Source organism: Urocitellus parryii, chromosome 9, assembly GCF_045843805.1.
Source record: "Urocitellus parryii isolate mUroPar1 chromosome 9, mUroPar1.hap1, whole genome shotgun sequence".
In the NCBI taxonomy this organism is placed as follows: Eukaryota; Metazoa; Chordata; class Mammalia; order Rodentia; family Sciuridae; genus Urocitellus; species Urocitellus parryii.
The window spans coordinates 86,114,319-86,132,198 of record NC_135539.1 but is presented as its reverse complement, the minus strand read 5'-3'; the positions used below and the strand labels follow the sequence as shown (position 1 = coordinate 86,132,198).

The 17,880-nt window shown below is 55.8% G+C and overlaps 1 protein-coding gene across 1 annotated transcript in view; it reads right to left on the bottom strand.

The window, feature by feature from the left end:
* Positions 1-10,522, bottom strand: part of Pgbd5 (piggyBac transposable element derived 5) — a 50,591-nt gene extending 40,069 nt beyond the window's left edge. Inside the window, exon 1 of the mRNA XM_026413480.2 lies at positions 10,195-10,522. Within this exon, the coding sequence (XP_026269265.2) occupies positions 10,195-10,522 (328 nt within the window). The remainder of the gene's footprint in view (positions 1-10,194) is intronic.
* Positions 10,523-17,880: the final 7,358 nt, after the last annotated feature.

Here is a 17,880-nt window from a genome sequence, read left to right as displayed (position 1 = left end):
GGGGGATGGGGCAGGCGAGCTCAGCCCTGAAGACACGGAGGTCGGACCCTTGAGCAGGAGCAGGCTTGCAGCTCTGAGCAGGGGCACACCCTCACGAGAACTGCCTCCACAGAGCTGGACCTCGGGTGCTGCCAGGAGGACCAGCTCCAGGCTGTGAACAAGCACCAGCACAGGGCAGCACCGTCTCCCTCAGCAGGCTGCTCCTCAGGAGTCACACAGTCAGCAGCACCCACAGGCCAGCTGTAATGGACTTTCTGCAAGTCCAAGGGGAAGGCAGGCACAACTGGTCCCAGCACCGCCACAGGCCCTGGAAACTGCCCCAGGGGGCAGAAGGCTGAGACCTGCCACCTGATCCCCAAAAGCATAGCAAGCAGTGTGGTGACTGTCTCACCAGGTGGGACGTCCGCTTGCTAAGGTAGCCTAACAAAGCACCACAGACTCAGAGGCTTAAACAACAGAAATTTACGTCTCCCAGTGTGCAGGCTGAGTCCAGGGTTGAGGTGCCGCAGGGCCAGGTCCTCTGAGCCCTCTCCTTGGTTTGCAGACGCTGTCATTTCCCTGTGTTTCACATAGTGGCCCCAAGGGTATCTGTGTCCTAATCTCTCCCTAGAAGGACCCTAGGCAGACTGCACGGGGACCCACTGTAAGGACCTCACCTGGCCCTAATCCCCTTTCCAAGGACCTGTCTCCAAGGCTATGTTCTGAGGATGGGGTTAGGACTCCATGTGTGTTCTGCCAACTCATGGCAGTGGGGAGGTGACGTTCGGTACAGTGAATGCTCAGTTCGGAACTAGAAACGGGGTATCAGGCAGAGCCTTCTCCCTGCAGGGCCCACCCCGGCCTCTGTGCTTCAGCACTGTCCTCCTCACCTGCCAGGGCTGTGTGTTCAGGCTGAGGACCTTGGGCCACGGTGTAAGGCTCCCTGGGCTCAGCACCACCTCCTGAGGCCTGTGTGGCCACATCCAACAGGTCCTGCCCAGCCCTGGACCAGCACGCACGCCCCAGGGCAGCCCACCCACATGAAGGCAAGGAGCATGGAACGCTCTGCAGACGCTCAGGCCAGGCTCTGCCTTGCAGCCCAGACAGCAAGGAAAGCAGACCCAGGAGCCCGCAGAACCAGCCAAATTCAGCTCTTTCAAAGTCAAGTTGTTACTTAGCAACCCTGACAGGTTGCCGCGGTGGCCACTGGGCTAGGCCTCAGGTGCAGCCTCCAAGAGCGCGCCAAGGCAGGACAGCTGGGCCTCCCAGTCACAACATGGGGTGCCTTGTTGAGGTGATCCCCATGCAGGACCAGCAGTGTCTTCACAGATACGTGTGTCCACGGTGCTACCTGCCCTAAGAGACCTTTTATCTCAATCCAGATCTAACTGGGGCATTATGTTCCACTGCAGACCTCTCCCACAGGCCTCGATGCTCACTGGCACGGCTGGCACCATCTGGGGGCAACCCCACGGCAGGCAGCTCTCCCACAGAGGGCCCAGCAGGGGGGGTTCCACAAGGAGGGTCCCTGGGAGGGAACCTGATCCTGTGCCCTGGCCCTCAGGAGCCCGCCACAGACCAGGGCCGACATCTGCTGGCTTTGCAGGGAAATGTGTGACACCCACCCCCATGACCCACCCCAGCCATCCTGGGCAATGCACACCAACCCCTCTGGCCCAGTCCCAGACCGACACCTGCCACGACACCTCTAACAGGGATGCGAACAGGGACATGTGGTGGGAGAAGCAGTAGGTGACCCAAGGCTCCAGGCGGCACTGCTGCTGGCCTCCTCACTGCCCCCAGCCTCCTCACTGCTGCTGGCCTCCTCACTGCCGCTGGCCACTCAATGAAGACTTGGCTGAGATGAAGCCTGCTCCCCTGCATGTGCAGCTGGAGCCCCTCCAACACAGGTCAGGTTGCGCCATCCCTCAGGGCACCCTCTGGCCCTGGCCTCACAGTGTCCAGAAGCCAAACACCTCTAGCCACCTCCCCCCCCTTTCTGGCTCACACCCCAGCACTCCTCTGAGGGTCCCACTAGTGCCACAGCACCTCCAGAAGCTCCATCGGGCACGTGACTCTTTGCTAAATGTACCACATCACACTCACAGTATGAGCCACGTCCTTCCAACAGCTTCCGAGGCCCCCACACCCGTCACTGCCCTCAGCCCCTGACGTTCCTCCAGCTCCAGGGCTGCCCCTCACCTCCTGTGGGCACACAGCACAAGCTATGCCTTATCCAAGTGCAGTGCCCACCTCCTCTGGGAGCAAGTGGTCAGCTCCTCGCCTCCTGGAAGCCCTGCTTCTCAGTGAGGCCTGTGCATGCTGATCCTACAAGGGACCCTCCCTGCTCCATCGCGCCAAAGCCCCTCACTTGCTGCCTCCCATGCTGTGAGCTTCTGCCCCACCACCTCTGCCTGGTGAGCAGCGCTTGTCCACCCCAGGTCTGCATCAGGGAAACTGCATCACCAGGGCACCCCAGTTCTCAGGTCTGGGTGAAAAGAAGCCACCTTCAGGGAGCCCAGCAGGGGCTGGCCAGGAAGGACGGGCTGAGCGGGAGCACCTCCCGGAACAGCGGCGGGGAAAACCACACCACTGCCAGCGGAGACGCTGCCCGCCCTGCACAGCGCCACCCGCCCTCAATCTCTGGCCTGAACACTTCTGGGCTGTTTCCTAAGTACAGCTGCAGATGGTATTCTTAACCTGGAGGTTCATTTGGCGATTGGTGCCGGTCCTGACTTAAGCAGACTGGAGCCATTTGAACAAAAGGCAGATTTGGGTATCTGGTGTGTGGGGGTGACGGGAGCATCAGAGGACCATGCCAAATCCTGGCACTGTGGAGGCAGAGGCTCCCGGTGGAAAGCCTTGTCTGCGGAGTCCTAGCTGGGGATTTGCTTTCCAATGATCACAGAGAAACATGCATTTAATTATGAGGGAAGAAGGGAAGGGGCAAAATGTTAAAATGGGAAATAGATCACAGTAGGTGGACTTTGAACAGGGATGGAATGAAACCCAAGGGGAAAAGAATGGGCTTTTCAAAATGATGCTCAACCACCCAACATCCACTCTCAAAAGGAAGTTGGTGCCTTCCTCAGATCCCACACAGCACTAACTCAGAGGGCTGGCTGAGAACACACAGCAAGGCTCCTGGGAGGAGGAAGGCCTCAGCTGCCCTGAACCCCGTGGTAGGACCTGAGCTTGTGCGTCTGCAGGGCAGTTCCAAGAGCGAAGAGACACCCACCACCTGTGTGCAGGTCAACAAGGCCTCTCTGGTCATGTTAAAAGCACAATTCCATCTGTATGCTGCACAAGAAGCAGCAAGCCAGAGGCCATGGCCTTATCTCAGCCAACCAGGAGGCCAAGGCAGGAGGATCCCAAGCTCAAGGCCAGCAGGGACAACTTAACAAGATCCCATCTCAAAATAAAATAAAATGGGTTGGGTTCTTATTACATTTCTATGAATATGAAAATATTTCCGAATAAAATGTTTTTTAAATATTTCATAAATAAAGGTGAATAGAAAATAAAAGGGCTAGGGATGTAGCTGAGAGGTAGAGCACACATCTGGTGTGTGTGAGACCCTAATTTCCATCCCCAGCACTGCCAAGAAAGAACAGAAAGAAGCATAGAAAAGAAACTTAAAGAAAAAGCAGGTTGAAAAATAATGCACAGCCAGGGACATGCAGATGGGACAAAGTGGGAATGGCCAGACCGAGCACAGTCAGTCAGGCTGAAGACCGAGGCATAGCAGGACACGGAAGCCGTCCAAGGCCCCACGCCGCAGAGAAAATGAACCCTAACTACGTGTGTGCACAACAACACAGCCCCTAAAGATTCTTCAGGAGGCAAGAACTTGTAAAATTTGAGATCTGCAAATCAGACCACCTACCTCCTTGGAAGGAGACGGAACAAAAGAACAGGCAGACAGATACTCCCGCCCCAGGTGTGCTTTCTTAACACCAGTGCCACACAGATCAACTGCATATTTGGCAACAAAGTAACCCTACACACTTTTCAAATGAGAGGGTTCAAGACCACTGCTCTCCTTGCAACCCAGAAAGAATTCCAAGGGCTCAAGCCCTGGAAACTAAGCAGCACACTCAGACAGAAGCAGCAATGGCCGAGGGCTGACGGTCGGGCAGAGGCCACGGGAGGTGGCTCTGCACCAGGGATGGGCAGCACCCAGCGTGAGCCTGCGGGTCTCAGCATGGCAGCATTAGATGGCTGTTGTAACACATCGATTTCTTGCGTCTTCCACCAGTGCTTCTCCAGGGGTCTCACCTTGTCCAAATTCTCATCTCCCACCAAACTTCCAAACCCTCCTGGGGCTACATCCCCAGGAAAACCTGTATTTGTGCTGAACCTGGAAATAAGGCTCCCCCACCACCCCTGCAGGCTCAGGCAGCATCCTACAGCGCCTCACAGGGAAGCGGCATCGGGAGTGGGACTGTAGTGAGCCCCAGCGGCACTCTCCTGCCACCAGAGCAGATGCTCTCTCTTGACCTGAGCTTTCTTTCAGGCCTAGCTGAGGGGTCCCTCCTCCCAGCCAAGTGGGATGAAGATACACCTGGGGTCCAGAGGTATACCCTTCCCCGTCTCTCCTCCAGCTGCAGGGCATACACCTCACCTACTGCCTCACCCTAGCAGGGCTCAAGGTCTTTGCTGAACCAACACCTGGCACATCCTGCACTCTACTGGTGTGAGAGCCCAGGGCACAGGGGAAGACGGCTGGGCAGCAGCTCAGGGGTCCTCCACCCAGAGATCCTGCCCCAGGAGACATGTGGAAACGTCTGCAGACATCTGCTTACAATAGAGGAGGGCACTTGGGGAAAGGCCTGCACTGCTGTTAAGACCCTGCGGCGCCCTCCACAAACAAGGGGCTACCTGGCCCCAAATGCCAACACACCCAAGCCAAAAGGCATTGCACTAAAGGTGAACACTCACCTGACCTAAGCCGAGCAGTCCTAGTCCTAGTACAGGTGCTCAGGGGAAGGTATCTGCATGTCCATAAGAATATTAAATAAGTAAATAAAACCAGGACCTTTTCAGAAGCTCTATTCATAAATGCCCCCAAATGGGCCACACGTGTGATGCACACCTCTAGTCCCAGCAACTCGGGAGGCTGAGGCAGGAGGATCACAGGTACAAGGCCAGCCTCAGCAACTTAGCGAGGCCCTGTCTCAAAAATAAAAACAAAAAGGGCTGGGGGTGTACCTTAGGTAAAGTGCCCCTGGGTTCAATCCACATGACAGGGAAAAAAAGCCCCCAATGTAGAAAAGAGCCAAAAGTCTACAGGTAGGATAACTGCTGAACTCGCACACTGTACTGGGAGCACTGCAGGCCACGCAAAGTAAGACTGTGGCCGGATCCCACAGACTCAGAGGCAAAGCTGCTATGTGGTGACGGAGCTCAGGACTGGCTGCCTCTTGGGGTGGCGGTACCAATACTTAGGAGAACCAGGGCGGGCCTCCAGGCCTTCTTTACCTGGACCTGGGTGGCAGCCGGACGGGGCACCCATGCAGAAGTCCCTGCCAGGCATGCGTCTCACACCCTGTCAAGGCTGGCAGGTGCGGCTCTCCTGTGAGCTCATCCCACCCCCCAGAAGCACAGGCCGGCTCATGAACAAGCCGTTCCTCGGGGACACACTGGCTCACTGCTGGCAGGAGGACAGCAGGCACGGTTCCGAAGGCTCCTCCACAACAGACACTCAAAGCCTTACCATGTGCAAACCCTTGCCTCAAAACCCGATGGGCATCGCGCGGAGGGGCGGGCGGCAGGTGTGCCAGGGCAAGGCTTCAAGTGCGGCACACGGCACAGGCTCCAGGGCCAGGGCCAGGGCCAGGTGCAGGTGGGGGCAGCACAGCCACCAGGGCAGTGCTGCAGCGAGGGCTACACCCCCCATTTCTGAAATGGAAATGGAGAAGATCCATCGCTCCTCATGAGGAGCTTCCACAGGTGACCTAGACACACGCAGCATGTGTCAATGACGATGCCAGTGGCTATCCTGGGTAATGGGAGACTGTGAGGTTTTAAATCTCTTAACCATTTTTTTTTATTTTCTAAAAACAATAAATCAGTTGTTAATCAGAAAAAATACAATCATAGTTCTCCAAAATAAAGGTGAATCTGAGCCGCAGAACAGAGTCAGGACTCAACTGTCCCACCTCTAGGCCTCCCCAGAGGTCCCAGCCACGCACAGCCAGGGTAAAACTCCAGACCCTTCCGCCTCGACCCAGGCTGACTGCACACTCCCCTCACGGGTCAGGTCTCCAGAGCGGCACCCCCACCACAAGGGCCAAGGGTGATTCCATGAGTGAATGTGAAAACAGATATCTGTCTGAAAACAGTTCCAGTTCAGAATAAATAACTACAAGGCACTGCCCGTCCTGCACTGCCAAGCCCAGCTCTTCCCATCAGCCCCGCGACTGCTGGAATGGCACGTCTGCTTGAGTCTACCAGCTGAGATGGCAACCTCCCTGCCAAAGTCCCTGTGAAATCAGGTGTGGCAACACATGAAAGAACAATTACAAAGGAAAAGGAGCCTCAGGTCTCCAGGCCCCATGTGTGCAGGCTCCTGGGGAAAGCACTCTCTGAGGGTCAGGGTCAGCCCCTCCCCAGTCCTGTGTGGCTGACTTGGGTACTGCCAGTGTTTCCCAGGGTTCCTCTCACAGCTCCCAAGACCCTAGGCTCCTCCACACCAGACAGATCTAAGGCCAGACGGGGGCACCAGGTAGGTAAGAGTGTAAGCCCCTGGGGCAGAGGGTCCTCAGCTAACTCTGGCTTTCTGGGAGACTCTCCTGTTACTCAAAAAGACTTCAAACTGACCGAAAGCTCTAAAGATCAAACAATCCCACTGTTGATTCTCAGTGCCCTGGTCCCTCTCCAGCTTCTCAAGGTCACACCAAAGGGTTAGAGGGTTGCTGGCAGGACACAGGGACCAAAAAGACAAACCTCCCAAGAAGTTCACCCTCTCACAGAGAGGGCAAACCACACAGACCCCAGCCCAGTCTGACAAAGGACCAACAAACCAGAGACAGGAGCCCTGGAGCTGTGGGCCCTCTGCCTCCTGCATGAAACTGCCTACCGGTAGGAAGAAACAGAGGGCAGCGGCCAGCACACAGATGGGCCTGGCACCACGCTCTCTCCAAGAGGGAGCTCACGGCTGCGCTGGGTATTTGCACAGCAGGCCGGGAGGTTGACAGCTTGAGAGGCTATTTTGGGGGGATTTACTACAAGCCCAGTTTGGAGTAGGTCCTGTACCCCATGCTCCAGAAAGCACTTCAGCCCCCAGGATGACCCTCCAGCTACTCAGGGGTTAAGAGCCTGGCAGGCAGCCTGCAGGCAGTGTTTATATTTAAATCATCCCAAGGGGACCCACACCTCAAGCACAGCCAAAACCTGGGGGAGGTGAGAGAGAGGAGGCAGGAGGTGACCCCACCCCAACTGCTTCAGAAATCGGAAGATGCTGGAAAACAGAGGAAAGGGCCAGGAATTGCCCTGCACTGTAGAAACACAGCTTTCCTCCCCTCCTCTCCCTACTGTGCACTCCCCCCACCAGGCCATATGGCTGCGCCTGCTGCAGTTCCAGACAGGATGGTCCTCTGTGTACCTCCTCCTGCAAAGGGACCCTCTGCAAAGGTCTGCAGGTCATCAGAGGGCTCAGGACAGCAATTACAGTCTCTTTCTAACAGAAATCCTACTCTGCTCAAACTAGCACAGCAAAGCATATTCCCATGTAATAGTTATTTACACACCTGCACACCACATACAAGCGGGTACACCTGTTTTCACAACGGGGTCAAGGCAAAGAATCTCAGATAAGTCTAGAATCTGTGCTTTCATCATTGGATTGCAGAGCATTTCAACCGCAAATGTTCTGTTATGAAACAAGATTCCAGATCAAACTGCCACACTCTTGCTCTCCTCCCCATCCCATTCTGCCCACCCAGGGAGACTTATTAATAGTCTGCACACCTTGGGTGAGGAGCAGGTGAGGGCTGGGGTGTCTCGGATGATGGGTGTGGATAAGACTGGAAGACTGAACCTCTCCGCTCTCAGAACACAGGGTGCAGCTCCTGGCCTCTTAATAAACACATCCTTCTCTCTGCAAGCTACCAGACGCAAAGACTTTCTCTGGCCAACCTGTACCTCAGCATCTATTTTAAGCCCCCATAAATCACATTCCATTGTTCCAGGGAAATCTCACTTCAAGGCCTCATCATTGGACCCTCTGCCCCTTACTCCAAATTTTCTTTAGGGAGAGAGTGTTGCAGAGAGGAAATTCTAAATTATATCTAGATTTAGAAGACAAGCTCCCGCACAGAGCAGGAAAACAACACCGGATATAAATACCAACAGAACACGCGCCTGCCTGGGAAAGGGCTCCACTGTGACTCGCAGGTCCAGGCGCAGCCCCGAGGGCATCTGCAGAAGCAGAATGTGAGTCCAACACCCAGTGACACAGGATCCTGGGCTCCAGGACCAGAATCACTGCTGCGGAAGATGACAGGGCTCTGCTTCAGAACTCCCCCATCACAGGCTACCAAGGAACATGAGATTGCTCTAGAGCCTATTTCAGCAATCGCCCTCTGGCTCCAGCAGAATCACGGTTTACATTCACAACAGGCTCAACTCAGTACCATTTCACTCTTCGACCTGAGACCCAAGACACATGCAGGGTTCTCCCAGGTCGGCTTACATCTCCAAGATCAAAAGTGACACATGCTCATAGCATAAGACCTGCCAAGCCAAGGTCCTGGTCTGGTACAATTCATATATATATATATATATATATATATATATATATATATATATATATCTTTGTTTTATTTATTTATATTTTATTTATGTGGTGCTGAGGATTGAACTCAGTGCCTCACATGAGCCAGGCAAGCGCTCTACCACTGAGCCACAACCCCAGCCCTGGTACAATTCTTAAAGCCAATATGGAAAGCAGCTATCCAGGGCAGGAAGCCCTAAATGGCACTCTGAAAGCTGGAGGGTGGTATAAAAGGGCTATTCAGAGTGAGTGGGTCTGAAAATCTCCAAATTGTTAACTACAGCCCAAATGAGCAGGCTTTAAGACTTACCCAGCCTAAGCACTGCACAAGTCACTTGAACCCCCCAAGCCCAGCTGCCACTCAACATATTCAGGGACTGCAGGCTGACAGAGGCTCTCAGACCACTCCCTTCAGAGTCCAGCCAGTCCAGCCAGCCCTCCCAGCCACCCAGCAAGCTGCAGCACCATGTGCAAATCCAAGCCTGGGCTCCAGCCAGAGCCCTTGAGCCTGCCCTCCCATATGCCTATTCCTGACAGGTTGAAACCCAGAGAGCCACTGGAGGAGAGGGTGTGTTTAGCATGCACAAGAACCTAGGTTGGATCCCTAGCACACCCCACCCCCCAAAAAAAGAGGAAGCCACATGAAAAGCCGCATCAGGCACAGGACAGCCACTCCCTGGCCTTCATTATCACCCAGAGATGAACATAGTGAGAGACAACAGGGGCCTGCCAGGACAGCTAGAAGGGAGGGGCAGAGGTACTGAGCTGCTGCAAAGTAGTGATATCTTAAAGCAAGCAGGCAGCAAGAGGACCCTGAGCAGCCTCAGCTGCCAGCACTCCAGCCACCTCTCCATATATCTGAGGCTTATCCACACCCCTGAAAACACCTCTGGCCACACACCCTAGCACTTTAAAGTGGAAATCGTGCTTCCCTCCCACGTTCTTAGCAACAAACCGGATGACAGGACAGGGAAGTTTCCCAGATTAACAGAAAACCAGCTCAGCCTGTAAAGACGCTGTGGGTGGCCTCTTTGCTCCCACGGGATCAGGCTCCAGCTGCGACCTGCCTCACCTCTGGCACCTGGGTCCCTCTTACCATCAGCAAAATGACACCCTTGCCCAGCCCAAGCCATGGCAACCTTTCAGCCTCCCCTCAATAGGAAAGCTTAGCTTCACCAAGCCCAGAGGGTCGAGCCCACAGGTGTGATCCGAGGCAGATGAGGGGAAGCCCCTCTAGGACTGCCACTGGCAAAGTGCAGGCGTGGCATCCACCCAACAGGAGAGCGCAGCAAGAGGACCCTGAGGACTTTACATCCCAGCTCCTGCAACCTCCTGAAACGCACAGGTGCCGGGTGAGGCCCACCACGCTCGTCTAGGACCCGCCCGCCCTGCCCTGCACTGCCCAGGCAGCGCCCCTGCACCCCACGGCCACTCCTCACCGCCGGTGTCCTCGAAGCGCGGGGGCGGGCGGTCCCGCAGCACTGCGCTCCAGCCCGCGCTGGCCTCGTCCTCCTCGGGGTCCTGCGAGTCTGGGAAGCCGAGCGGCGGGGCGGTCCCCGGGGGCGCGGGGCGCTCGTGCTCGTCGTCGGAGGAGGCTGCCGAGGAGGAGCGCGAAGCGGCCGAGGTGCTGTAGAAGGGGTTCCCGCCGCTGTCCGGGCCGGATTCGCCAAACACGTCGTCCGAGATGTGGAGGCTCTCATAGCGCGCGCGGGCCGCCTCCAGCAGCGCGGGTGCCCTCCTCCGCGCGCCCCCGCCGCCCTCGGCCATAGCCCCGGCCGCCCGCGCGCCCGCCCCCCAGAGCGCCTCCCAACCGCACGCGCCAGGCCCGGGGCCCGCGCCGCGGCCCGCCGCCCCCCACCAGCGCAGCCCGCAACAGAGCGCCCGCCGCCCCGCGCCCGGCCGGCCCGCCGTCTTGGCCGCTCGGGCCGCGCCCGGGGTGCGCCTGGGAGCTTGGGCACCGCAGGCCGCGGCCGCGGCAAGAAGGGGCTTAGCCGGTTCCAGCGCCGCCGCCGCCCCCGCCCGCTGTGCCTCCGCCTGCGGTGCCTCCGCCGCGCCCGGCTGCCGCGTCCCCGCACGCCCGCCCAGCGGCACCCGCGCTGCGCCGCCGACCTTCCCGGGCGCGAGCCGCCTGGCGGGCCCGCCTCCCGCACCTACGGCCGCCGGCCAATGGGGAGCCCGGCCCGCGCGGGGGCGGGGAGAGCCGGGCGGGCCTCGCCGCGACGCTCCACCTCCCCGGCGGCGGGCGGGGCGCGCGGCAAGGGCCCGGGCGGTCGCCTGCTGCGGGGCCTCCGCCCGCAGGCCCCGTGGCCGGCGCGGGTGGGCAGGGCGGGGCCGGGGACCCGGGCAGCTGCTGGTCCTGCCTGCGTCTAGCGGTCTCCCGCCCCGCTCGCTGTCAGGTGCGCAGCCGCGCCCTGCGCCGGGGAGCTGTCCGCCCGCGGGTTCTGAACCCGCCGGATTGCGCCGCGCCGCGCCGCGCGCTCCTGTAAGCACCAGGCTGCCGCGCGTCCGGGAACCTCGCCCGGATCGGGAGCGCCTCCGGCGTTTCTGTGGTCAAATGCTAGCCCGGCCTCCTCCAGGCCTCGGTGACTTGTGGCAGCGCTGGGGTAGGCAGTCGCCCTCACCATCTTTGAAGTTCCATACCTCTGAGCTCAAAATACTCGTTACTTCCAAAATATCAACGCCTCTCCTTCTGCGTTCTAACATCTCCTTGCCCACGCTTGGGACACGCTCATCTGTTAAAATAAGGCACGATCGCCAGACTGCGGCGCTCTGCTGACAGTTTGTTGACAGACTGTGACCCCACTTCCTGGGTGGAGTGTGTGGTGGTCTCCCCCCTTGATGGCAGTACTTGATATCTGACTGTCTTGCCTTCCCCCAACACACACGGAGTGCATTAAGTCACATTAATGGTCATTGGATCATAAAGTCACTTTCACTCTAAAATAAAATAAATCCACAGAGGTATGAAGGGTTTATCAATCCCACTGGGAACAATCAAACGACAATTACACAAAACTGAAAGACATGGTGCTACTTTTTTTTTTTTTCTCTTGGGATTGAACCTAGAGGCACTTAACCACTGAGTCACATCCCAGCCCCCACCCCTAAGGTCTCACTAGGATACTTAGGGCCTTGCTAAGTTGCTGTGGCTGGTTTTGAACTTGCAATACTCCTGCCTCAGCCTCCCCAGCCACTGGGGTTACAGGCATGTGCCACCACACCTGGCCATGTTGCTATTTCTAAGAGCATAGGGAACAACATGTTGAGACTGATCTGCCACCAAGTGAGGGGGGGTTTAGCTGGCAGCAGCTCATGTTCTCCCCTCCACAGCCTCTGCATTTCCTCCTCCACACCAGGTGACTATGGAGGCATGAACTCATGATAAGCACTGGGACATCTTATAAGAAGGAAGGGATTCCGTAGCCTTCTTGCTGTATGCTGGGCTGATGAATGAGAACATGTCTGCCACAGGAAAGGGCTGGTTTCCAGCTGACCTGTGTGCTGTGCTGGACAGCTCAGTGATTGTGAAGCAGGTACGAGTCATCAGACTTGGTCAGAGTGGTCATGGCAAATTCCATGTTGAAGAGGCCAGAAGCAGAATGAGACCCCACAGCTCAGGCACAAATTCTGCAACTAGGAGTCATTTGGACCCCCAGATTTCCTATCACCTAGGAAACATACTGAAAGGGAAAAAAGAACTGGATGGAGTCAGAGAAATAGAATCTACAGGAAAGTCCCTCCTTCCCCAGGGAGCCCACAAGAAGGTCAATAGCTACAGCTGCGTGAGGACACGTTGCTCCCCAGAGGAAACCAGAACAGAGCATAGCCTCCCTGAAGAGGAGACTCCCCACTGCCTCTGATCTGCATCTGTGTGGATGCAGATCCTAAGAAGTGGTGGGGCCTTGGCCATGTCACTCTTACAGCATCCACACTGGGAAGAGGATTATGTGATCACACAGGAAGCAGACCCAGAAGTCAGGTCTTCACCCCAACACTTGTCAAATAGAAACCAGGCGACCATTCCAGCTTAGATGAAGAGTTTAGCAGGTTATTGTGTTTAAGCACACGTTTCTCAACAAGAAAAGCAGGAATAGTCCAACCTGTAGTGACTACTTCTCACTGTGTTCCCTTCTGCCTGGTGTCCTCCTCCATCACTAACTTCTAGAAGCAGCCTCGGTTCTGAAGATAATTATAGAATTGGTATTACACTAATATCATTTAGCTTGGAGTCATTTGAAAACATCTTCCAAGTTATTTTTTAATATTGAAACGTAATTCAATAGGGGCTGGGAATTATAGCTTAGCCATAGAGCGCTTGCCTTGTACATGTGAGGCACTGGGTTCCCTCCTCAGCACCATATAAAAATAAATTATTGAATTAAAGATATTGTGTTTGTCTTTAAAAAAATGTTTTAAAAAGAAGCATAATAATGTGTTTTTAGTTTACAGTTTTCCTGAGGAGCTCCCGGTGGTCAAAGTCAGCTCCTTGTGTGACAGACTCCTTGGGTTTTCTTAGAACCAGATTCACGCTTTCATGTGACTGGGCTGATTGCCACTTTTTCCTTAAGTCTAAGCCTCCTTGGTACACAAGACCCTGGGCAAAAGCCCCTGGCCTGGTGGTCCCAACAGACCAGAGTTAGCCACTGTCCTGATACTCCAAAGAGAGGAGAGGTGGTGAGGGCAGGACAGGTGCTGTGATCAATGTGGCCAAGCCTGGGAGAGCTGCGGGGGGTGGAGGGCAGAGATTAGTCTCCAAGAGACTGACCAAAACCATGAGGTGTTATAGAGAAGGACACAGAGAGGGCTGGGGCGTGCATGGCTGTGGGGTGCATGGCTGTGGGGTGCATGGCTGTGGGGTGCATAGCTGGCAGGGTGGCCGTCCTGGGCAGGCCATGGTCTGGTTGGTCCTTAGCACTGTTCTGAGAAGCTCTGGAAAGGACATAAGCACTTAGGGGGCGATTCAGTTCCCAATGTGGGGGGACTGCTCCTGCTGGAGGGCTGCTCCCACTCTGGGGGAGCTCATCAGGCGTGATCTGTTCTGCGAGGTTCACTGCTACTCAAGGGTGAAGATGCTCATCAGCCAGGCTTGAAGTTCCTGAGTCCAAGGTAACGGCAGAAAGAAACAGCTCAGAGAAAGAAGCTCAGAGAGGCAAATGGAGTCGGGAGGGACGAAGTGGAGGGGTCTGGCCAGTGCTGGGCCCTCCTTCATCCTCTTCATGGTATCGTGAGCCCTTGTTTTATGTATATGTATCACTAAGAAGAAATGCCGCTATCAAAAGCCAACACTAGGATTTCTTTTCACTTCAATTGTAATTTAAGCTTATTGGAAAAGCTCTTTGATAATTATTTGGCTTTTTAATCACCTATCACTCCAGTGCATACATAAAGATAAACATTCCAGTGAAAGAAATGGGCTACAGTTTTCTGAGTGGCAGAGTCTCAGTCTCCTTCTTGTACTTTCTTTTTTTTTTTTTCAGTATTTTTGGTTACAGATGAACACAACATATTTTTTAATATGGTGCTCAGACTCTAACCCAGTGCCTCACACATGCCAGGCAAGCACTCTGCCACTAAGCCACAACCCCAGCCCTCCTTCTCGTACTTTCTAAACTGCAGTTGAAGATGGGGGCCTCTCCCACACTGTGCTTCCTGGAGCCACCCAGGGCCAGGTGCTCATGAACCTCCACTTGCACTGAAGCTGATGCCCGCTCTGCATGGCTGGATTCTGGCATCTGTTGGCCGTTTTGGTTTTACTTGATCCATTTTCCTTCTTCAAACACTCCTTAAAAGTCCTTAGGACCACAAGGCCAAGCAGGCCCAAGGAATGGTGACAGAGTGGCAGGGACTCAGGCTGTGGCAACTGCATGGTGACTTCCATTACCCAGCACAGACTAGTTAGCTATAGATGGGCAGGAAGGGAAGAGGGCACGGGAGAGGGGAGCAACTGACCAGTAACTGAACAGAGTACAAGTCTCTAGAAGGCACAGCATAGGCTCTGCAGACCTTCCAGCACATAACGAGTTCCCGAGGCCAGGCATGCACTGCGAGCTGCTCTGGTCAGTGGACTGCAATTCAACCTCTGTCAGTGGGCAAAGTGACCCAAATGAGCAGTACATGCCCTAGATTCCATAAGGGCAGGCGTTTGACAGGCATCAGCCAGATCCAGGCAGGCAAGTCTGCAGCCACTCCCAGATCCCCTGCCATGGCACGCCCCGCCCCCTTGGGCACACAACCTGGAGCTAAGCATCCAGGGGTGTTCCAAGTGCTGCACTTTTCCAAGTTTCTGGAAAGTAGACTGGCAAGGAGGAGATCCAGCTGGGACACCACTGCAGTGGTCTGGGCCATGGAAGAGCCCGTTTGGGACCAGCTTGTGAGGAGAGCTGGCGCAGGCTGGCTGGGTCAGAGCACATGTAGCTTGTGAGAAAACTGAAGATGGCTGTGAGAGAAAGAGGAGCCAAGCACAGCTCCATAGCTTCTTTCTTGAGCTACTGCAGGAGCCACAGGATTAGAGGGGGGGACCAGGAGGCTGGTTTGGGACAGGTTGGGTGTGGTTTGACCGAGAGGGTCTGGAGAGCAGGCCTTGGAGACGGGAATCTGGAGTGTAGGGACCAGCCAAGTGCCAATAGCAGGTGGGTGGGAGGTTGGTGATGGATGAGGCCCTCCAGGGCTGGGGAAGAGAACAGCAAGCCCAACAGATGGGAGGACCCACCCAGTGCCAATGCTGATCTTGAAGAGGCTTTCCAGCCAGGGGCGGATCTGTCAGAGAGCAAAGGAGGCACCACATTGGGGACCTGCTGTGATCACAGTGGGCTCAGAGGATAGGAAGGTGACCAAGCAGGGTATTTGTTGTGTTGAGGCTAAGGAAACAGCACCCAGACTTACCTGCCCACCATAGCGGGGCAGGCTGAGGACTTGGAGTGGAAAGACACAGAAGAGCCCAGAAGCAAGGTCTCTGGCCATCTGCTGTCCTTCCCTGCCCTGCTCCCCAGGGTGGCCAGAGAAATCCAGATTCCTCTACCCACAGTGGGTCCTAGAAACTGGAAGCCTCCCCATAGCCAATCATGCCACCTGGAAACATCAGCCCAGCCTCTTCGTGTGGGTGCTGGACATGAAGAGCCTCTGCCCCATGGTCTCCTCTCCCAGGGGGGCCTGCCACACTCCAGGAGGAAGGAGTGCTGAGAGAGGTCAGGAAGAGTCCAAGCCCTCAGGCCTTGCCGGGCCCCCTGGGCCTGTGCCCACCAGGTCAGATGTTGCTGTGCAGTTTTCAGCATCTGAGCGTGAAAACCATCTTCCTGGGTCTTTGGGGCTTCACTTCTGAAGGCGCCTGTGCCTCGTGGAGCTTTGGTGAGCAGGATCTGAGCCCTTCTCTTGCTGACCTGGCTGGGTTAGAAGGCCTGCCCTGCCCTCGCGATGGGCGAGGAGGGGGTCTCTCCTTCTTGCTTGAGTGGCTGGGACTGGCTGCAGAAGTGGAGAGCTTAGGCTTCTCTGGTGGAACAGTGCTGGAAGACCCATGTGGGCACAATCCAGGGCTCAGAGGGCAGCTGCGATTTCCTTCCCGACTCCCAGGGCTTCTCAGTGACAGGGTATCAGGGCAACGGCTGCACCTGGGGAGGGTTGAGGCCCTCAGCATTAGAATACCCTGGAGAGTAGGAAGAGCACCCTCACATCTACACCAACTAGGGCAGGCTCTTTGGGGGGTGGGATGGGACTCTGGTGGCTTCAGGTGTGTTCAGGAAATTCAAAGTGTGGAGTCGAGGCTCCCTGGGCAGGAGTTTGAGAGAGTTTGTGGCTGACTGGAGAGATGTACTTGGGTCTGTGGCTGAAGATTTAGTGTGAAATGTGCCAGGATGGCTTTTCTCTGCCCAGGATCAGCTGCAGGGGTAGACACAAGGTCAACAGCGGGATGCCATTGCCAAAGTGGGATTTTTCCGTGTGCATTTGGCAGGAGGAAAGAGAACAGGAGAGTGATGATAAGCATGGGCTTGAAACCCATGCACGGTTGAGGGAACGTGTTAGAGACGTCCTGAGTTTAATCTCAAGGCTGGAGGACAAGGCTTATCAGCTGCAATGTGACATTCCAGCAACTTGAAACCCCAGCGCCACCAGCACCCAGAGGCACCATCACGTCCTGCTCACAGCCCCACTTTCAAGAGGCCATGGGCCCTGCACCACCTCTTACCCACACTGCCCCTTCCCCTGGTCCTGCCACCCTACCTGCAGCCATGGAAGCCCAATGCCAACATGAGCTGTGCTTCCCTCCCAAGATGCTACCAAAGAATGCCCAGCCCTGGGTCCAGCAGGCTCTCCCGACCTCTGCCAGCCCTGCTACAGGCACGGAGGACTTGTCCCAGGCCTAAGCCTCCTCTGGCTCCATCCACATCTGCTCAATAAGCCCTTTGACCTCAGACATCCCTCACCTAAGAGTTTTGGTTCAACACCACAAAGGAGGCTAGCCAGGGCCAGGAAGGACATTTAAAAAGAAAGAGGTAAATTGCTTCTTGTTAAGACAATGAGCCTTTCAGCGAAGTAACTCAGGGCAGTTGGACCTGCACAAGCAACTCTAATGAGCAGTCCAACCCTCCTTCTTCAGGGTTTGAAATCAGTTTTTTTTTTTAAACAAGTGAAGATTATGAGCTGTTTAGACAAAAAAATAAAACTTAGAGCATCCGTGCTGAACCAAAGCTTGCTTCTTTTTTGAGACGCAGTCCCTCTAGGCTTCCCAGGCTGCCTTGAACTCCAGACCTCCTGCCTGAGCCCCCACGGCCTGCCCCGCCCAGTGCCTGGGACAGTGTGTGAGCGCACCAGCCAGCTCCCACTTGTGCAACCACCTTCCCTTCTCAGGGACTCCCCGCCCCACCCCACTGCCCTCCCACAGGAGGAAGGGCCTGAGGCCGTCCCTGAATGAGGAGCCAAGGTGGGTGTTCCACAGGAGTCAGTGGATGGTTGCTCGTGAGCAAGTGGATGGGTGGACCTCTAGGACTCCCAGAGGCAGGCAGGCCTTCTTCTGCGTCTCTGCCATATTGTGACATTGCCAGGGGACCTCATCGAACATCAGGACCATGCTGTCTCCAGCCTCCAGAGTCGCAAGCCCAGTACCCATCTCTGTGAGTGCTAGCTAGTCTCAC